The 16,201-nt window shown below is 43.7% G+C and overlaps 2 protein-coding genes across 2 annotated transcripts; both read right to left on the bottom strand.

Annotated features, from left to right (window-relative positions):
- Positions 1-162: 162 nt before the first annotated feature.
- Positions 163-9,790, bottom strand: chrna2b (cholinergic receptor, nicotinic, alpha 2b (neuronal)). The gene is made up of 6 exons (XM_062411297.1): positions 9,092-9,790; positions 4,908-5,059; positions 3,951-3,995; positions 3,660-3,769; positions 1,640-2,801; positions 163-1,298 (listed from the first exon to the last, which is right to left on the bottom strand). Exons 1-6 carry the CDS (start codon positions 9,207-9,209, stop codon positions 1,173-1,175), a joined length of 1,713 nt encoding a protein of 570 aa, XP_062267281.1. The 5' UTR covers positions 9,210-9,790; the 3' UTR covers positions 163-1,172.
- A 1,127-nt stretch (positions 9,791-10,917) lies between these two features.
- On the bottom strand, positions 10,918-13,490 carry si:ch211-142k18.1 (uncharacterized). The gene is made up of 2 exons (XM_062412120.1): positions 12,930-13,490; positions 10,918-11,079 (listed from the first exon to the last, which is right to left on the bottom strand). The coding sequence occupies exons 1-2, from the start codon at positions 13,469-13,471 to the stop codon at positions 10,941-10,943; spliced, it is 681 nt and encodes a 226-aa protein (XP_062268104.1). The 5' UTR covers positions 13,472-13,490; the 3' UTR covers positions 10,918-10,940.
- Positions 13,491-16,201: the final 2,711 nt, after the last annotated feature.

The raw sequence follows: 16,201 nt of genomic DNA, 5'->3' as shown, positions 1-16,201 counted from the left end.
ACTTAATCTTTGCTGTAATCTATTTTATAGGCGATAGACACAATAAAGGCATAACCTGTACAGTAATATAATGTAATCCCATGCAGCAACATAAAACCACTTGGCCTCTGAAATCACCACACAGTTGAATCAACTCATCAAAAGTAACCTGCATCATCACAAAAGTTGAATGGCTGTAAAATTGAATTGTCTTACATGATATCACACAGGTTCGGGTTTGGATTGTTCTCCCTGCTGCACTTTGTGTGTATCTACGTTTGTGTGTTTCAGCGTGCGGTCCATAAATATATTAACGTGAAGACTTGGATAAAAATACTTATTTTATATAATTTTTTTTTCATAATTTGAATAACTGGTCAAAATGAGATGTCAAGAAGAAAGTGTCATTTATGCTTCTGGCTGAAACACGAAGGTGTTCCAACAGTGCTCGTTTACTCTCAATAAATGCCATGACAGGCCTTTCAACAGTTTTCATCGTGGTATTTATTATCATACTGTATGATCATTCAAAACATAAGTTTAATTATGAGAAGATAACAATTTTTTTTAATAAAAAACAAAGCCCAATCAATATCTATTACACTTGGTCCAAATGTAATAACCGAAGGGAGTTTTATGTCGTCCCATTTTATGATGAATAACGTTCATGGATCATCAAAGTATTTCATCTCTCAAACATCTGCTAAAGTACTTCTACCCAGCTGTAGTTTGTCAGCAGCTCATCAGGCATCAACAGGGCTGAAAACTTCTAAAAGTACTGCATGAAATCCTGTCTGCATCAGCTGTATTTATTTTTACTACTGCTAGAGACCAGAACTGTGAAAAGTATTTGGAAAACCGCTTTCTATTTTTAATACACATGTGTATGTAGAGGTTAACCCCAGTGACCTTGAGCGATCTGTGGTCTGAGAAAGAAGTAGTTGAACTCAAAGACTTCTTCACACACAGCTCCAAACTAAACCCAGAGGACCCCTGCCAGTACCAGGGGCTCTGAACTCAGAAGAAACCAACATGTGAGTAAAACATATTTGGATGTCACGGGAGCCACTAAACAGAAAAAGTTTGACATCTTTCCCGATTTCGGTTTGGTTTTGTGAAGTCATGAGCTGATGAGGCCACACGCTGGTTGTGGGTATTATTTAGTTCTTCTCTCAAGCACTTTCTCTCAAGCGCTAGATCATGCCGGCGAGCCAGGGCGGCAGGAAGAGGCCGATGGTCCCGAGCAGGCAAACAATTATGAACATCCACAGGAAGATGCGGTCGATGACCATGGCGACGTACTTCCAGTCCTCCTTCACCTGAGGAGAAGAGAACAGAGGAAGCAAGGAATGAAATAAAACAGCAGTAAATTGGAAATCTAATTTGAAAGACTTTGCTGGAGCCAAACCTTTGAATAGTTCAGTAATTGGTTAGAAAGCCCTGTATTCATATGTATTTGTCTCTTAGTCTTTTTATAAGTTTACAATACTATCTAAGATGACTATTGAGTTGTTTGTACTAAATCCAGGTCCAGGAACAGATACTTGTTATGTGGTGCCAGTGAACTCCCTGTTCTCTATGTTCAAGGACATCTTCATGGATTGGGATTTATACTGTTTGTAATTGGGAAGGATGATAGATGATAGAGGTTAATACTCACACTGAAGTCAGCGTCCTCAGCTCTCAGGTGGTCTGCAATGTAGTGCACCCCCTCTAAGGCCCGCACTACACTGGGTGAAAGCAGGAATGTGGAGTCCGATACAGTATTTTCTACTTTGGTCGGCCTCTGAGTGGGAGTGACCCTGGCCCCTGCCGACTGTCTTTTTGTCCCTCCGGACGCCTCCTGTCGGTTCTGGCTGTTCTGTGGGGTTTTCTTTTGCTGCGGAGGAGTCGACCCTGGAGGTCTGGGCGATGGAGGACGGAAGGAGAAATACGAAGTCAGCGTCCCCAGCTCTAAGTCCTCATAACAGCTTCGGTCAGGGTCGTTGGACGCGGCTCCGTCCCTCAACCAGTTGGCCGAAGTGCTGAGGCCGGATTTGAACCCGGCTACCCGGACCTGCCGCCTCATCGCGGCTGTCTCCTGCTGGAGCAGCAACAGCCTGCGTCGCCGGACGTCTGGCGCGGGCCGCCGCATGAACAGCCAGCGGGGGATCAGGTCCAGGAACACGGTGTGGACCCAGCGGGGCATCTTGTGAGTGCTGGGCGAGCGATGGTGCACGTTGAGCACGAAGACGGTGATGACGATGGACAAGGTGACGAAGATCATGGTGAAGAGGAGGTACTCGCCGATCAGGGGGATGACGAGGGACGTGGAGGGTATGATCTCGGTGATGAGGAGGAGGAAGACAGTGAGGGACAGCAGCACAGAGATGCACAGGGTGATCTTCTCGCCGCAGTCGGACGGCAGATAGAAAACCAAGACCGTGAGGCAGGAGATCAGCAAACAGGGGATGATGAGGTTGATGGTGTAAAACAAGGGGAGCCTCCGGATGATGAAGAAGTAGGTGATGTCCGGGTAGATCTCGTGGCAGCAGTCGTATTTCTTTGTATTGTACGTGCCCACGGCATTGATGATGGCCCACTCGCCGCTCTCCCAGTAGTTGTTCAGGTCCACCGTGTTCTCGATGCGCTCCAGGTCAATCTTGGCCTTGTCGTAGGTCCAGGAGCCAAACTTCATTTTGCAGTTCTGCTGGTCGAAGGGGAAGAAGGTGACGTCGATGCTGCAGGAGCTCTTGTAAATGGCCGGAGGGACCCAGCGGACTTTACCCGTGTGGAACAGGTGGGCTTTGGTCATGTGGGTCACGGCAAACTCCCCGTCGGCACTGGGAAGACAGACGTGGCCACGTGAGTGGTGGCGACAGAAAACAGGAGACCTCGGTTTTAAAGTTTTAAAAGCTGCAGAGACCGTCCAGTAAAAAGTGTTTATGAAGTTCCCAATAATAATAACCCTCTGTATAAGTATGCCCCTTCCATTCATCGCTTTAATGGCGTCATAGCCTCAGCTGAAGACTTAATAAACACACCTTATCATTTTATCCGTCTGGCACCTTTTCTAATTTCACTCACAGATTGTGATTGCACAGGCTCCACCGAGCAGAACCGCACCATCAACCCTCTCTGGTGAATCTCCACGACGGGAGGAGGGGGCGGTTTGTGGTAAAAGTACTACATCTCACAGTACAGCAGATTTCACACTAAAGCAATTCGTGCATATAGGATAGTTATTAGTAGTTGTAGTTACAGACAAAGACAAAACTGTGTGTAATCTGTTAATAAAAAAAAAAACAGGTATAGAATAAAGTAACAGAAAGTTTCGTTTTGAAGCCACTAGATGGCGCCAACCTCTCACCAGATATAATAGACAGGAAGAGTTGTCTTGTCCTAATTATAAAACTCCTTTCATATCAATATTTTGTTAAGCAAACCTGTAAAAAGATTAGTTATGAATCAATTAGTTGTCCTTTAAGCAAAACGCTAACTCTTGGCCATGATTCTCAAATGTGATAGTTGGTTTTCTATGATCTTAAATCGATGTGATGGCCACTATTTCCTATTTTCTAACATTTTCTAGGACGAACGATTATAGAGTAATTCGACAGAATGATCTGCAGACTGAAAGTTGCAGTCTTGTTTTAAGATTTAGTTGTTTTTAACTTCTCTGCGACCTTTATCTGACTCACTTGTTATAGAGGACGATGTCTGGTACCCATATGAGCTCTGACGGCACTCGGATGGACGTCACGTTGTCGTAGTCGGACGGTCTCCAGCTGAGCTTGTAGTCGTTCCATTCCTGGAGGAAACCGACAGCACAAGTGATTTTGCTGTGATCCTTCATTTAAATGTCATTTGAGTGATTCCCGTCTTCAGAAATGTCACTTTCATATTACATTTTTTTATATCATTAAATCCCCTGTTAGAGAAAGAAAATCTTAATAATAAATAAACAGTGACACATTTTTTTATGTTCTAACCTGTTTAAGCCAGACGTTGGTTGTCATCATCTGGTTCTTCTCATCCTGACAGACACACACAGACACAGAGAGGGACGGAGTTTGTCAGTTTGAGGCGCAGAACAGACAAGTGTGTGTGTGTGAGAGAGGTTTCTGGAGGATTGTCAAAGACGACCCAAATACAGCTCGCAGCAACTTCACCGACTGTGGAGTGATCTGGAAGTTTACGCTGTGACATGGCTAAGGTGCATCATCTATTTTTTCCAAAGCTTGTGTTTGATTTTGTAGGTTAAAAAAAAACACACAAAAAAATGTATATATATATGCTTCCAAGTTTTCCCAAATACAGAGCAAATAAGTATCAATCATTTTAATCACATTCATTAAAAGTTGTAGAAATAGGTTATTGCTCTTCAAAGAAACAAAAGTCTGTCATCTAGTTAGTTTGACCTTGAAACACGACACATGCAAACTAAATTCATGTATAAACATACCCATTTTCATTAAATGTGTTTGCCACAATCGCCCAGAGGGCTCAGACGCACAACACCTACACACAACACAACCAAATAAAGAGACACGTTGCTGTTAACACTGATGACAGTGAAACGATTCCAGTAAACTCAAAAAGTGATTAATCCAACAGGGTTATTAAAATGTCAACTCATTTTAAAACATCTGAATTGGACTGAGAGTTATATATTTGTTTGTGTTGCATGTTTTTACAGCATGCTTTCCTATTTAAATGTATTTGTGTATTTGTAATGCATGTGCCGTTGAACTGACATGGTTGTATTCTTCATTTGATTATCTGTTATGTGTATTTGCGTGTGTGTTCTTCAGTTGCACAGTGTTGAGCTCTCAGGGCCACCGTAGGTCACAGATTAAACAAACTCCAAAAGAGGGAATAACCTTATTATGAGGACATGTAATGTGACCTTTCCTGAAATGAATGTGTGAGAGCTTGTGTTGACTCACCACGTCAATGAGCTGAGCGATGGACAGTCCGAACTTGACAATGACCACGTCGGAGATGTTGGGCACGGGCCTCGACCACTTGTTGTATCCGGCGAATAGCGTCTTGAAGAGATCATCCTCAGCATGCGTGTGCGACTTGTCATAACAGAGAACTGTGGACACAGAATTATTAAACACTTATTGGTCTCTCTTTTGAAAAGAGCTGGGCGATAAAGCAATGTAAACGGTTATCACAATATAGTTTTAATCAAACTAAAGTCCATATATATCCTTTAATATAATATTCGCCTCCTCTGGCCATTAGAAAGACTTTAGGACCACAACCCTCACTCATGAGCAAATAAATAGTCTTTAAACTTAAATTGAATAATATTCATGAATATAAAAATACTTTAAAAGTGATACTTATCGATTTGATATATATTATTTAATTCTATAATATTATATAATTGTTTTTACCATATCGTCCAACCATAACTCGGTCACATATATTCAGCGTTCCACACTAATAGACTTCCAGATTTTATTTACTTGCACTCCCGTCTTATTTCAGTTTTTAAATTTGTAGTACATAAAAAAACAGCTGTCTTGAAAATACAACGAGAGTTTGTTAATATTACATTAAATTGTAATATTATGACACTGCTTAAACTGGCATTCAACAGTTAGTATTTGATGGTGTTATATACAGGGAACATAATTCAATGGTAGACGACAGGAGTAAGGGAGTTGCACTGTGTAAAGGCATCGAATCCATGTTCTCTCACCTAATCCTCACTTAACCAACGGCAGTAAAACATTCTGCAATGTTGTGTGTGTGTGTGTGTGTGTGTGTGTGTGTTGTGAAAACCTTGTGTTTCTGCATCTTATTGACTTTTCCATATCGGAGCAAATCTTTCTGATCTCTTGATCTGAGCTCCCTGCGGGGAGGTCGCCTGCAGGAAGGTCTCTCCTCTCCCCCGGCACCAGCACCATTTCCACAGTTGCCTCCCTCTTTATCCCTTAAGTGTTATTATGGCCTCATTCTGAGAGGTGCCTGTTAAGACGGATTCTGTCAACGCAGACCAGACAGGTTTGTGAACCAGCTCTGACTCGAGTCCCTGTGTTATTTCCCCGCGGAATCAAATCGGGCAGGAATCCCGACCCTGGGGGTTTTACAGCTTCCACCTTCATCAGTGTCGTCAGAGTCAATTACACACATCGTTACCTGCTGCTGGTGTTAAGTGGAGGTGAGCTAATTTCTCAGTAGTCGAGGGTGTTTACTGTGGAGCTGCCTGTCACTCTGTTACAACCCATGCATAAAACAATTAACGGACGATTTTCTCTCTTGAAGCAGAGAATGACGACGTCTGTGTATATTTACTACATCTCAACTGATACTTGATGGTTAGAATACTGACTGAGATGTACAGCTTAAGTGACAAATGAAAAGAGAAAAGTCCTCAATGGTTGGGAGACTTTATAATACACCTTGTCATGGCGGCACTGTTTCCAAAGTGCTCTTAACATTTATTTAGTATTACTGTGCTGCCGGGACCTGTTATTGATGAGCTGATATATGCAGCGATAAACTAAACCAAGCAGATTTATCACTCAGACTTTGACGTGTACGCTATTTGGATCTGGATTAGTCTCTTTCTCTCGTTTAAACATTAAAGGAACAGTTCAAAATGGAAACAAATACTAGAGGACAACTAGAAGAGAGGATTCTATCTCGTCATATTCTAGACAATAAACATGAGAATACAGCATCAGCCTGTTAGTTTGGCTTAATGAAGGCAAGAGGGAAGCAGCCACCCTGGCCTCCGTCTGAAGGTAAACTAATAATCTCTTTTTAGAACGTCTTTAGTTTACTAGTAGGAAATTATGTGTGGCGTTGGGCCAGGGCATTTGACCAATGGTCAGACAGAGACTCATGCAGTTAAGAGAGTGGGTGAGTGTATTTCCCCCTGAACGCATTACAAGCTGATTATTGGATGTTTAGATGAGCAGAGAGAATCCCCTGGTCTCCACTTGGTTACTGCAGTGCACACAACCTAGAGAAGTGTGTGGCCACAATGTAAGTGTGGAAAAAGGCATCACATCACAACCAAACCACATGAATCCCAAAAATCTGTTGGGATTCTAATGTAGCCTCCGCAGCCCCCCCCCCCCGGCAGCTCTGTTTGGCATCCCAGTGTGTATCACGCTGCCCAATGAAGTGTGCTGCCATCAAGGATCCCAAAACGAGACCTTGAACCACCTGCATGTGGCAGCAGTCACGGCTGCTTGGCCAAGGCCACCTCATTACCTGTCCGTAGGTGAGTTGTAGTTCTGAAGCCAACAATGACAAGTCCTTACAACCCCTAACTGTGGGACAGACCAATGGAGGAGAGCCAGGGGGGTCCGGCAGAGGATGCTGCACAGAACTATTCCCAGAAGGATGCATGCAAATCTACTTAAATGATTTATTGCCTGAGCTAACCCTTTGTCTCCAGGGGCTTTAACAGAGGAAGACCGGTCCAGTATCCTGAAGAAAAGCTTGAGAGCATCCGTCCATCTGGCAATTTTGTCTTGAAAAATGTGTGCAGGGTTTCTGGGCAAACACATTTTTAGGAGTATTAGATATTCTAAATGGTAAATAGTATGCAAGTTCACTGTTAATTTGCCCAGGGTACACTCTGGCTCACCTCCTGCAATCATGAACTAATTTCCGTCTGGCAAACAAGCGTGCACCAGAGACTTCTTATCTGCCCTCTTGACAGTCAGGGTGTGGGCGTGCTCATCTGTCGCTGCACCTGGGAAAGGACCAGATGTGGGGGAGAAGAGTGTGTGTGTGTGTGTGTGTGTGTGTGTGTGGGGGGGGGGTCTTGGGCGCCATAGATCAAAGCCTCCTGCCAGCTCCCGACCATCCAGCACACCGTGGGGCCGTGGATGTTGGAGTGTGGCCAAGCTCCCCTTTGGCGAGGGTGGATGAAACACTGACCGGTTTGGGGGAATCGAGTCAGCAGCTTCTCGGGCCAGAGGCACTCTTGGCCATATTGGGCTGTCAGATACTTAAAGTTCAGGGAGTTGAGTTAAAACTGCAAAGGAGAGACGAGCTCTGTCAGAGGCGTTGAGATGACGCACTAGCATGAGATCAAGAACCAGCTCGTTGGACTGGTGTAGCATGAAGAGATGGAGGGAGAGGATGTGTTATCCTACACATCTGAGGGAGGACTAGTTTGTAGATATGAAAAGACATTAAACCAGGTAGATAGTCTATACCCAAATAGAGGCTCCAGAATCGACTTCCTGCAACAGCTTTTAATATCTTACTTGATGGATTCAAAGTGGAAATGAACTATAGTCACTGTTTCTTGTGTACCTATTTTTGAGGTACAACGGGTCGTCCACAGATGATAAGGTCGGCGGTTCAACCCCCCTCTCCTTCATTACACGTGCCAAAGTGTCCTTGGGCAAAACTCCGAACCCCAAATTGTCCCTGACGGCTGTGTGAACGAGTGATGCGTGATGTGTGATGGAAAAAGTGCTGCATGCAGTTTATGAATGTGTGTGAATGGGTGATGGGCAAACATTGTTCATCAGGCCATTTTCCATTGTTCCACAAATATGTCCAGAAAAGCTCTTGAAAAACCGATATTCTTACAATAAAGTGAATGTAATTCATTCTTACACGTTTGAGTCTCGTGACAATTTAAACGCCTGTTGTAGCTTAATTGTGTGAAATATTTTCTCTTGAACTTATATTTTCTTGTGAAATACAGTGCTTCTGATGGACCGTTTCCAAATTATTGTGGTCAAGAACAAAGGCTCATGTATTAACTCTTTTGTGGAGGAGAAAGAGATCTTCTTGAATTTAAATGGAGTGGAAAAGAGCTTATTTATTTTTGGTGCACAATTTAGGCTGAGGGACAGAGTTAGCTGAGGTTGGGACTCAAATAAAAAAACATACTTTGGCACATGATACATTATAAGAGCTTTGTGGGTAAGATTGACAGGCAGTTTACTTCTTTTTTTATATATATTCCTTTGTATGTCAGTAGAAAACGCAGCTCTCACAGAGACAGACTTTGCTCAATGCTCAGCTTCAACGTGACATTTTGGTTCTCCTGAGTTCCACATGCGGTCACCGTGTTGCTGGCTGATCCGCACGGTGAAACGCGCACAGGAACCGGGAGGAAATCTTGGAGGAGAGTACTGACCTGATGGAAAGAGCAGGATCGACCACACTGCAGCCGTCCTCCAGGAGAACAGGTGGTTGGACGGAAGCATCTTCTCCTCCAGCAGAGACGAGTCCAACTTCCTCGGTGGTGTTCCCATCCTGCCACGCGTTACCTCGACACCGTGCTGTGTGAGCAGAGTCCGTCATCTTCGCAGCAGGGAGGCATGTCCGGACAACTGCTGCCACGGGAGGAAGAGGAGGAAGAGGAGGAGGAGGATGAGGAGGGTGAGAGTGTGCTGATGGTTCTTTCAGGATAACTTTACCGCCTCTTTCCTCTGGAGCTCCGCACCACTAGCCGGTCACCTTGCTCACTTCCAGCACCGCGCACTGGGGACGAGAGCGGCTGCTGCACCTTCTGGTTTCGCGCACTGAGCCGGAGAACTATCCATCAGTCGGTGGTTGTCCTGGGAGCCTCAGCGTTACACGGTAGAACAGACCAAGGTCATTTTTCAAACTGCAAGTAGCCCATTAGTCCATGGAACCACAGTCCAAAGCGTTTTGCTGCTGCGTAATATACCAGCTTATCCACCTTTTAGCGCACGGTGCCAAAGGTTTACGCATTGGTCTAACTTATTGATATCCATTCAAATTTAAATTGGTTAAGTTCTTCCCCGTGAGTAGAAGATTAGTTAGTGACCACTCGGGTTCATTAGGTCGGAAAACAGCACAACATCCTCCCAGAGAAGACACAGCCACAGCTGAGCGTTTCCCGTCTCTTCCTCTTGTACTGACAGCAGTCCCCCCTCCCTCTCTCTCTCTGTGTTCTCTCTCTCTCTCTCTCTCTCTCTCGCTCTCTCTCACACACACACACACACACACACACACACTAGCTGTTGAATAAGCTAGAGAGCAGATTACATGAAGGAATGTGTTGAGTGAAGTTTAAGTTTCCCTAAAAGGATTAATATGAGAATAGAAGCTTTGCAAACACGTCACCAAATGACAACATAAAACATCTTTGAGCTTCCAAACAAGTACACAATTGGCCAATGTGTTGTTTGTTGCTGTTAACTATACATACAAATTCACATTATTAAACATTTTATGGCTACAAATATCATAAAATAGTGATGAGGAGTGGCACTGGAAGTAAAACGAATTCTTTACTCTGACTTTTTCAAATCCAACAAACACATGATCGTGCAGAATCTCTTTTTAAACAATGTGCATATTCAGAGTTTCTTTGTTTAACAGCTTAGAACCTGTATAATTCTTCCTGATGAAAGGAGCCGTCTAATCCTTTCTACAATCTTGTCCCTCATCCACAGCTATCGTTTGCACAGTTTCCTCCAAACACAGATATCCTTGTCCCTGTGGTAGTTTTCTTGTTTTGTTGTTGCAAAAACAAAATCCCCTTTGAAACACACTCGTCATCTTAAGCGTGTGCCGGCCTCCATCCTCAACCTTGAACCAGATGGCCGACCCACAGCTTCCTCTGGAGAAGACTAACACAGTCATTATGTTTGCTCTCTGAAGGCCAATCTGGTTTGTTCCATAAACACATTTACCTTGGCTCAAAGCTGCAGCCACATACTGCTGCCATGTTTGACCTCAGGAATAAACCTGGATGAGGAATAATCGGAGGGATTTTATGGGTCACAAGCTTCTGTGAAAGGAAAAAAGAAAAAAGTTCCACCTACATTCCTTTCAGTCGATTCTTACACTCGATGGAATGGCTGACCTTGACACATTGTTGTATCTCAGTATTGCAGAAATATTTATATAATTCCAGGAAGGTTTATTTTCTTTTTATTGAGTCTCACACTGGAAATCCAACGTATTCCACAAAGTTAGAGGACGATATGTTTAAAAGCCGTGTGAACTCTTGCTTAGCGATGGATTTTGTTGATCTCTTTTAGCTGCTTGGTGAATGAGGCCTGCAGGGCCTGCGATGAGCTCTCCAGCCTGTTGGCGATGTCTGCGGCAGCACGGTGCATGGCGTCGAAAGCCGAGGACTCTTCTCTGATTCTGCTCCGGACAAACAACGGCACAGGTTACCAGGTGGAGAGAAGGGGAGGAAGAAGATGTGAAGAAAGATTGAGTCAGCGAAAGAAGAGCTGAGGACAATTTATGTATTATAAGAGGAGTGAGTAGTTCCTAAATTGCCTTTCTCATAATCTTAATCTATAACTCCTGGATCCGCACCCTGATACGGATGTGCACCCAAATGTTGTTATACTAATAACTGAGAAACAGACAGAGGTGAAAACATAACATCCTTAGCGATGGTAATGATTCATGGATCTTGATGAAAACAATCAGGCATGTTTAGGGACAGCTACAGTTTGAAATGTTTATTGCAGCAGAACATAATTAGAGTTTAGCTTATTGGCTCCGACTTAATCACTTCCCCAGATACGCTGGAGACTGATGAGAAAATATCTTTAACTACCTGTCGGAGCTCACAGGTGGATGCTCGGGTGATGGAGGGGCTGAATCGACAGGCTTCGATACTGATGCGGGGCAGCAGAGATGCTGACAGGCAAAGGGAGAGATGGGAAATCTTTGAAGTTTAAATAAAGCGGCAACTTGGGAGGGTGTGTATGACAGGGGGTTGTGGAGAGGGAGGCATCTCACCAGATTAGAGCAGTGCAGTAAAAAAAAAAAACATTTAGTGACATGTAATGTAATGAGACAGGTGTCATCATCTTTTTGAGGAGACTGTTTGTGGAGCTGAGGTTCAGTTTGGATTTGTGTTTTTGTTGTATGGCCTTTTTGTGTTGTGGACTTTTGCTTACATTTTGTTGGACTCATTGTTGTGTTTATGGATTTGGGCCTTGTTTGGATTTTGATCTCAGTTGTTTGCACTTTGAGTTTATAACTTCCTGTTTTATTTTGTAGTCACCACTAGGTTTAAGAGCACCTTACTTCCTGTCTTTGTCTGGTTTCCCTCCCTTTGTGATTACCTGGCCTCAGTCAGTTTCACCTGGTGTAGTTGTCAGTTGTGTGTTTAGTGTGTTTCTTTTGTTCTGGTCAGTTCTTCTGAGAGTGAACCAGCATCTCCTGTGTTTATTCCCAGTGTGAATTTGACCTAACTCTCTTTATTGACCCTCCCTCTGCCTGTGTGTTTTTGGAAACCTTTGCCGGATCCTAGCCTCCCTGTTCACCAAACCTGTGAGTCAGATTAAACTCTGTGTAATGAACCCTACTCCTGTGGACTTCGCATTCGGCTCCATTTTTGTTATCAGTCCTGATGAAAGCTTGAAGGAAGCAACAAGAAGGCAAAAACAAGTTTCCTCAAACATTATTGCACGTTTTTGTGCAATATCTGTATCTGTGGACACAGATGGTCCTTAGGATACCCAGCAATATAAACTGCCTCTGCCACTGCTGCATTTCAGGTGATTACCAAAGTCGGACATATTTAATTTCATTAAAATCTCATACTAATTGAGTTTGAGTTACTTATTTAAAAAAAAAAAAATTGTGGTCACACATCCCTGAAAAGCCAAGAAGAATTTGAATATAACTAGAATGTCCCTCAGTAGAGTGTGTGTATTTGACCGCCAAGGCCCAACAGTCCCCTTTTGAAACCACTGTTTAAATTTACCATATTTTATTTGGATCAAATCAAATCACACTGATAGATATCTATCCCCTGAATTTGCCAGGTTGTTTTTCAAGATCCATGAAGACTTCTCTGGGAAATGAAGGAAAATGTTGAACCCCCCCACAGAGGAAACACTAAAGTTAAAGTCTGGACGATAAAGACAAACTGCAGCCAATAACACCGCCCCCCCCCCCCCCCCCCCTCAGGACACCAAAAAAACAAGCCTAACCCTGGTTTACATTTCAGTCGATAATTTTCCTGCACTCACTTCTGCATCCCAGCCAGGGTGTCCAACGCGTCTCCTTCCAGCTGCTTCTCCAGATCGTCCTCAGCCTTCTCCACCACCTCCCGACACCTCTTGTGCTCCTCCTTTATGCCGACGAGGTTCTCCTCGATCACGTCCTCGTACCTCTGATCTCCCACCACTGCCCCCACAAACTGAGCCAAGTTCTCCATCACCGCCTGGTTCCCGTGCTGGAGGGCCTGCAGATAAGCCAGCTCCTCTCTCTGAGCCTTCAGCCGTCGCGCCAGAGCGGCGTCGGTGGCGAAGTGGAGCGAGCACCTGTCCGGCTGGGGCTCGTGGTGCAGAGTGGGAGACAGTGATGGAAGTGCTGCTGATGTGTGAGAGTCACGGCTGTTTTTCATCCTCACAGGCTCGTCGCCGGCTGCCTGCGACGTGTCGTTGGTGGACATTACGGCGGGATCAAAGCCAAAGCCTGAACCCCAGTCTACATCCCCACTCTGGCAGAGCGTCGGGGTTGCCATGGACACCCAGGCCAAGATTAAGGGCCACATCCAACAGCGCCACATAGTGACCTGGAAGAATGGGTTAGGGGTGAGTAACAGGGAAAGACTTATTATGACCTTTAAGTGTAGAGAGAAGTTAAAGTCTTAGCAGCCTGGTTTGGACGGACAAAATATATAACTTGTGGAACTCAAGGAAACCCTCAACCCCCTCGCGGGTGCTAACCACCGTACCACTGTGCCACCCCTATTCCTTTCAGTAACATAGAAATGGCTTCTACGGAAGTTGATCTGAATTTTGAGTGGCTTAACATATATTTCATTTTCCTTGAGCCACTTATAATTCTTCATCGGTTTCTTCTTTTGGATTTCTCTTTGTGAATTCCCCAGAAAAAGATATTTACCCCATCCAAGCGTTAAGGGTTTTTTACCCCTTGCACAAATAGAGCTGAATGGATTACCATGAAACTTGGTGGAGGAATGAGTTATGGTTCAGGAAAAGAACCAATTATATTTTGGTCTGTTTTCTCAGGGAATAATTCGCGGAAAGAATCAGGCATGAGTTTCTGAAATTTGGTGCAGCTTGGTGGGATTTAAGGGGATTATTGGGTCTTGGTGGAGGTGTGCCCTCTAGTGAGTGTTTAGTTTCACAGTAGTTGCGTAGTTTGAGTCGAGTTAAGAACCAAAAACCAGCTGCTAAGTGACATTTGGAAACACAAGGTTGATGTTTAACTTCCAGGCTGTTAAAAATCAATCACACCTCAGGCCTATTGTGTTGTATTTCCTCCAATGAAAAAGTATCCTCATATTTACAGCTAAAATCTTTAGAGTTTTTCACTAACCCACCAACCGAGGTTTTAAATTGATTTGAATCAGTTTCAATTATAAGTGGAAATTTCAAATCATAATTTGACAATTTGACAATTTTCAAGATACTGTATAATTCTGTGGTGTTTCAAATTATTTGAATTTCACTGTGAGGTAATTCTTCCATATGATGATGTCATTGCAAATTGCGCATTCCGACCCTTTCCTGTGTCTTTTCAATCTCTTATTTTTTACAACACTGGTGATTTAAAAAGTGTTGCAGAAAGTTGCGTGCTGCTTGAGTTGTGGTTGTGTACTGGAGAATGCCTCCCGCTCTGTGGCCTGGTCATGGCTCTGTGGATGAGTTGTGTCATGCTCGGGCTGTAAACTCTGATACAGCCCCTTGCAGCAGCGTTGTTTGGGTTGTGTGTTTGTAACTGGCAGGTTGTCTTGCAACCTTTCACATCTGTTCACCTCGTAAATCCTGACAACACATGAGCAGGAGCAGCCCTCAGGGAAAATGATCCTTCCTGTATGTGTCACTGTCACTCTGCTTTCACTGTACTGCAGACTCCCCAGTAATGCATCTGGAAATGTATTTAAAAAGCGGCACCGGGCCTGTGAGGTGGAGGTACACTGCAGAGCTTTTTCTGCTGTCAGAGCACATTCGTTTTCAGCTGCCTCGAAACTATTTCCACCTCTCACAGCTCAACTGAAAATCAGAGTGGGTGGGATTGAACACGTTCTGTTGAGAAAACCTGAATGATCGGCCAATCTGCTCGCGACGAGAACTAGAACGGACACCATAAAATTGTCCATTTATTTTAAGATGAGTTGTGTAGTGAACAAAACTCATAAAACTACCAACTGTCGGTCTCTCTCTCTCTCTCTCTCGCTCTCTCTCTCTCTCTCTCTCTCTCTCTCTCTCGCTCTCTCTCTCCATCAAGTCCTCTGTTCCTGATGACTTTAAATGGTGACCTCACATATGTTACAGCAGCTGGAGAAGAGTCGTGAAGAGAAACGTTCAAACCAACGACCATTGATATTATTGTCATTTATTTTTAGTGAAGTGTGTATTGCTGTCACCATACACTCTTTATAAAGATGGACAACTTCCCAAAAAAAGGGAACCTAAATCGTCTTGATCGCCCCCTGGTGGCTGGCTTCAATATAGGTCATAAATCCAGCCTCCTCCATGCTAGCTGACAGGACATGGACCAAACTAAAAAGTTAAAGTACACGTCAAACTTGTCTCAAAAGTGGATTCTGTCATTTTTTAGGCAGTTCTTATCGCACAGATTTTTGTTCAAGTCCTCCTTAATTCTGGTAAGTTTTCCATTAGTTGTTTGATGCAATGAAAATGTGGTGAAACGTAATGAGTGACAGTTGAGTGCATGTATCAGTGAGAACTTGATACTTTGGCTTCTGCTCAGACACTGGCTCCAACAACAGCAGTCCAAGATGGCGGCACCATATCCGCGGTATTTAGGATCTGAATTTTCGCTGATATCATCTAATGGAATAAAATATTTTGACTTTGATTTGAGCTGACACATAACTTGAGAATATGCATCAGCTTTTGTAAAGGTTTTATATTGTATAATTGGTGTTAATGAATGAGAATTTGCAAAACAGCCCCGGTCTAGAGGAGAATACAATATAATTATAGTGTGCAGAGTATTGAACTGAATTTAATGGTCAATTAACTCTGAAATGTACTAACAAGATCCAAAAAGCACATATATTTGCAGAAAAGGCTTCAACAAATGATGTCTTCATCTTCAGAAATATTCAAAGCGTTGTGAGTGGAGAGCTGGAGCAAGGGCACGTCCAAACACTTTGTGTTGCTCTGAAGTTTTACTCTTCTTGTTTGGACTTTGATGAATCAAACCCTTCCACTCTCTCAGCCTAATGACAGAATACAGCCAAATGGAAACTCATCTCACATTCTAACTTCCCCGGGTTCATTTATCATGGCGGCAGTAAAAA

The sequence above is a fragment of the Platichthys flesus genome, chromosome 18, assembly GCF_949316205.1.
Source record: "Platichthys flesus chromosome 18, fPlaFle2.1, whole genome shotgun sequence".
Classification (NCBI taxonomy): Eukaryota; Metazoa; Chordata; class Actinopteri; order Pleuronectiformes; family Pleuronectidae; genus Platichthys; species Platichthys flesus.
Note: the sequence above shows the minus strand (reverse complement) of the source record. Positions and strands in the feature narration are given on the sequence as shown.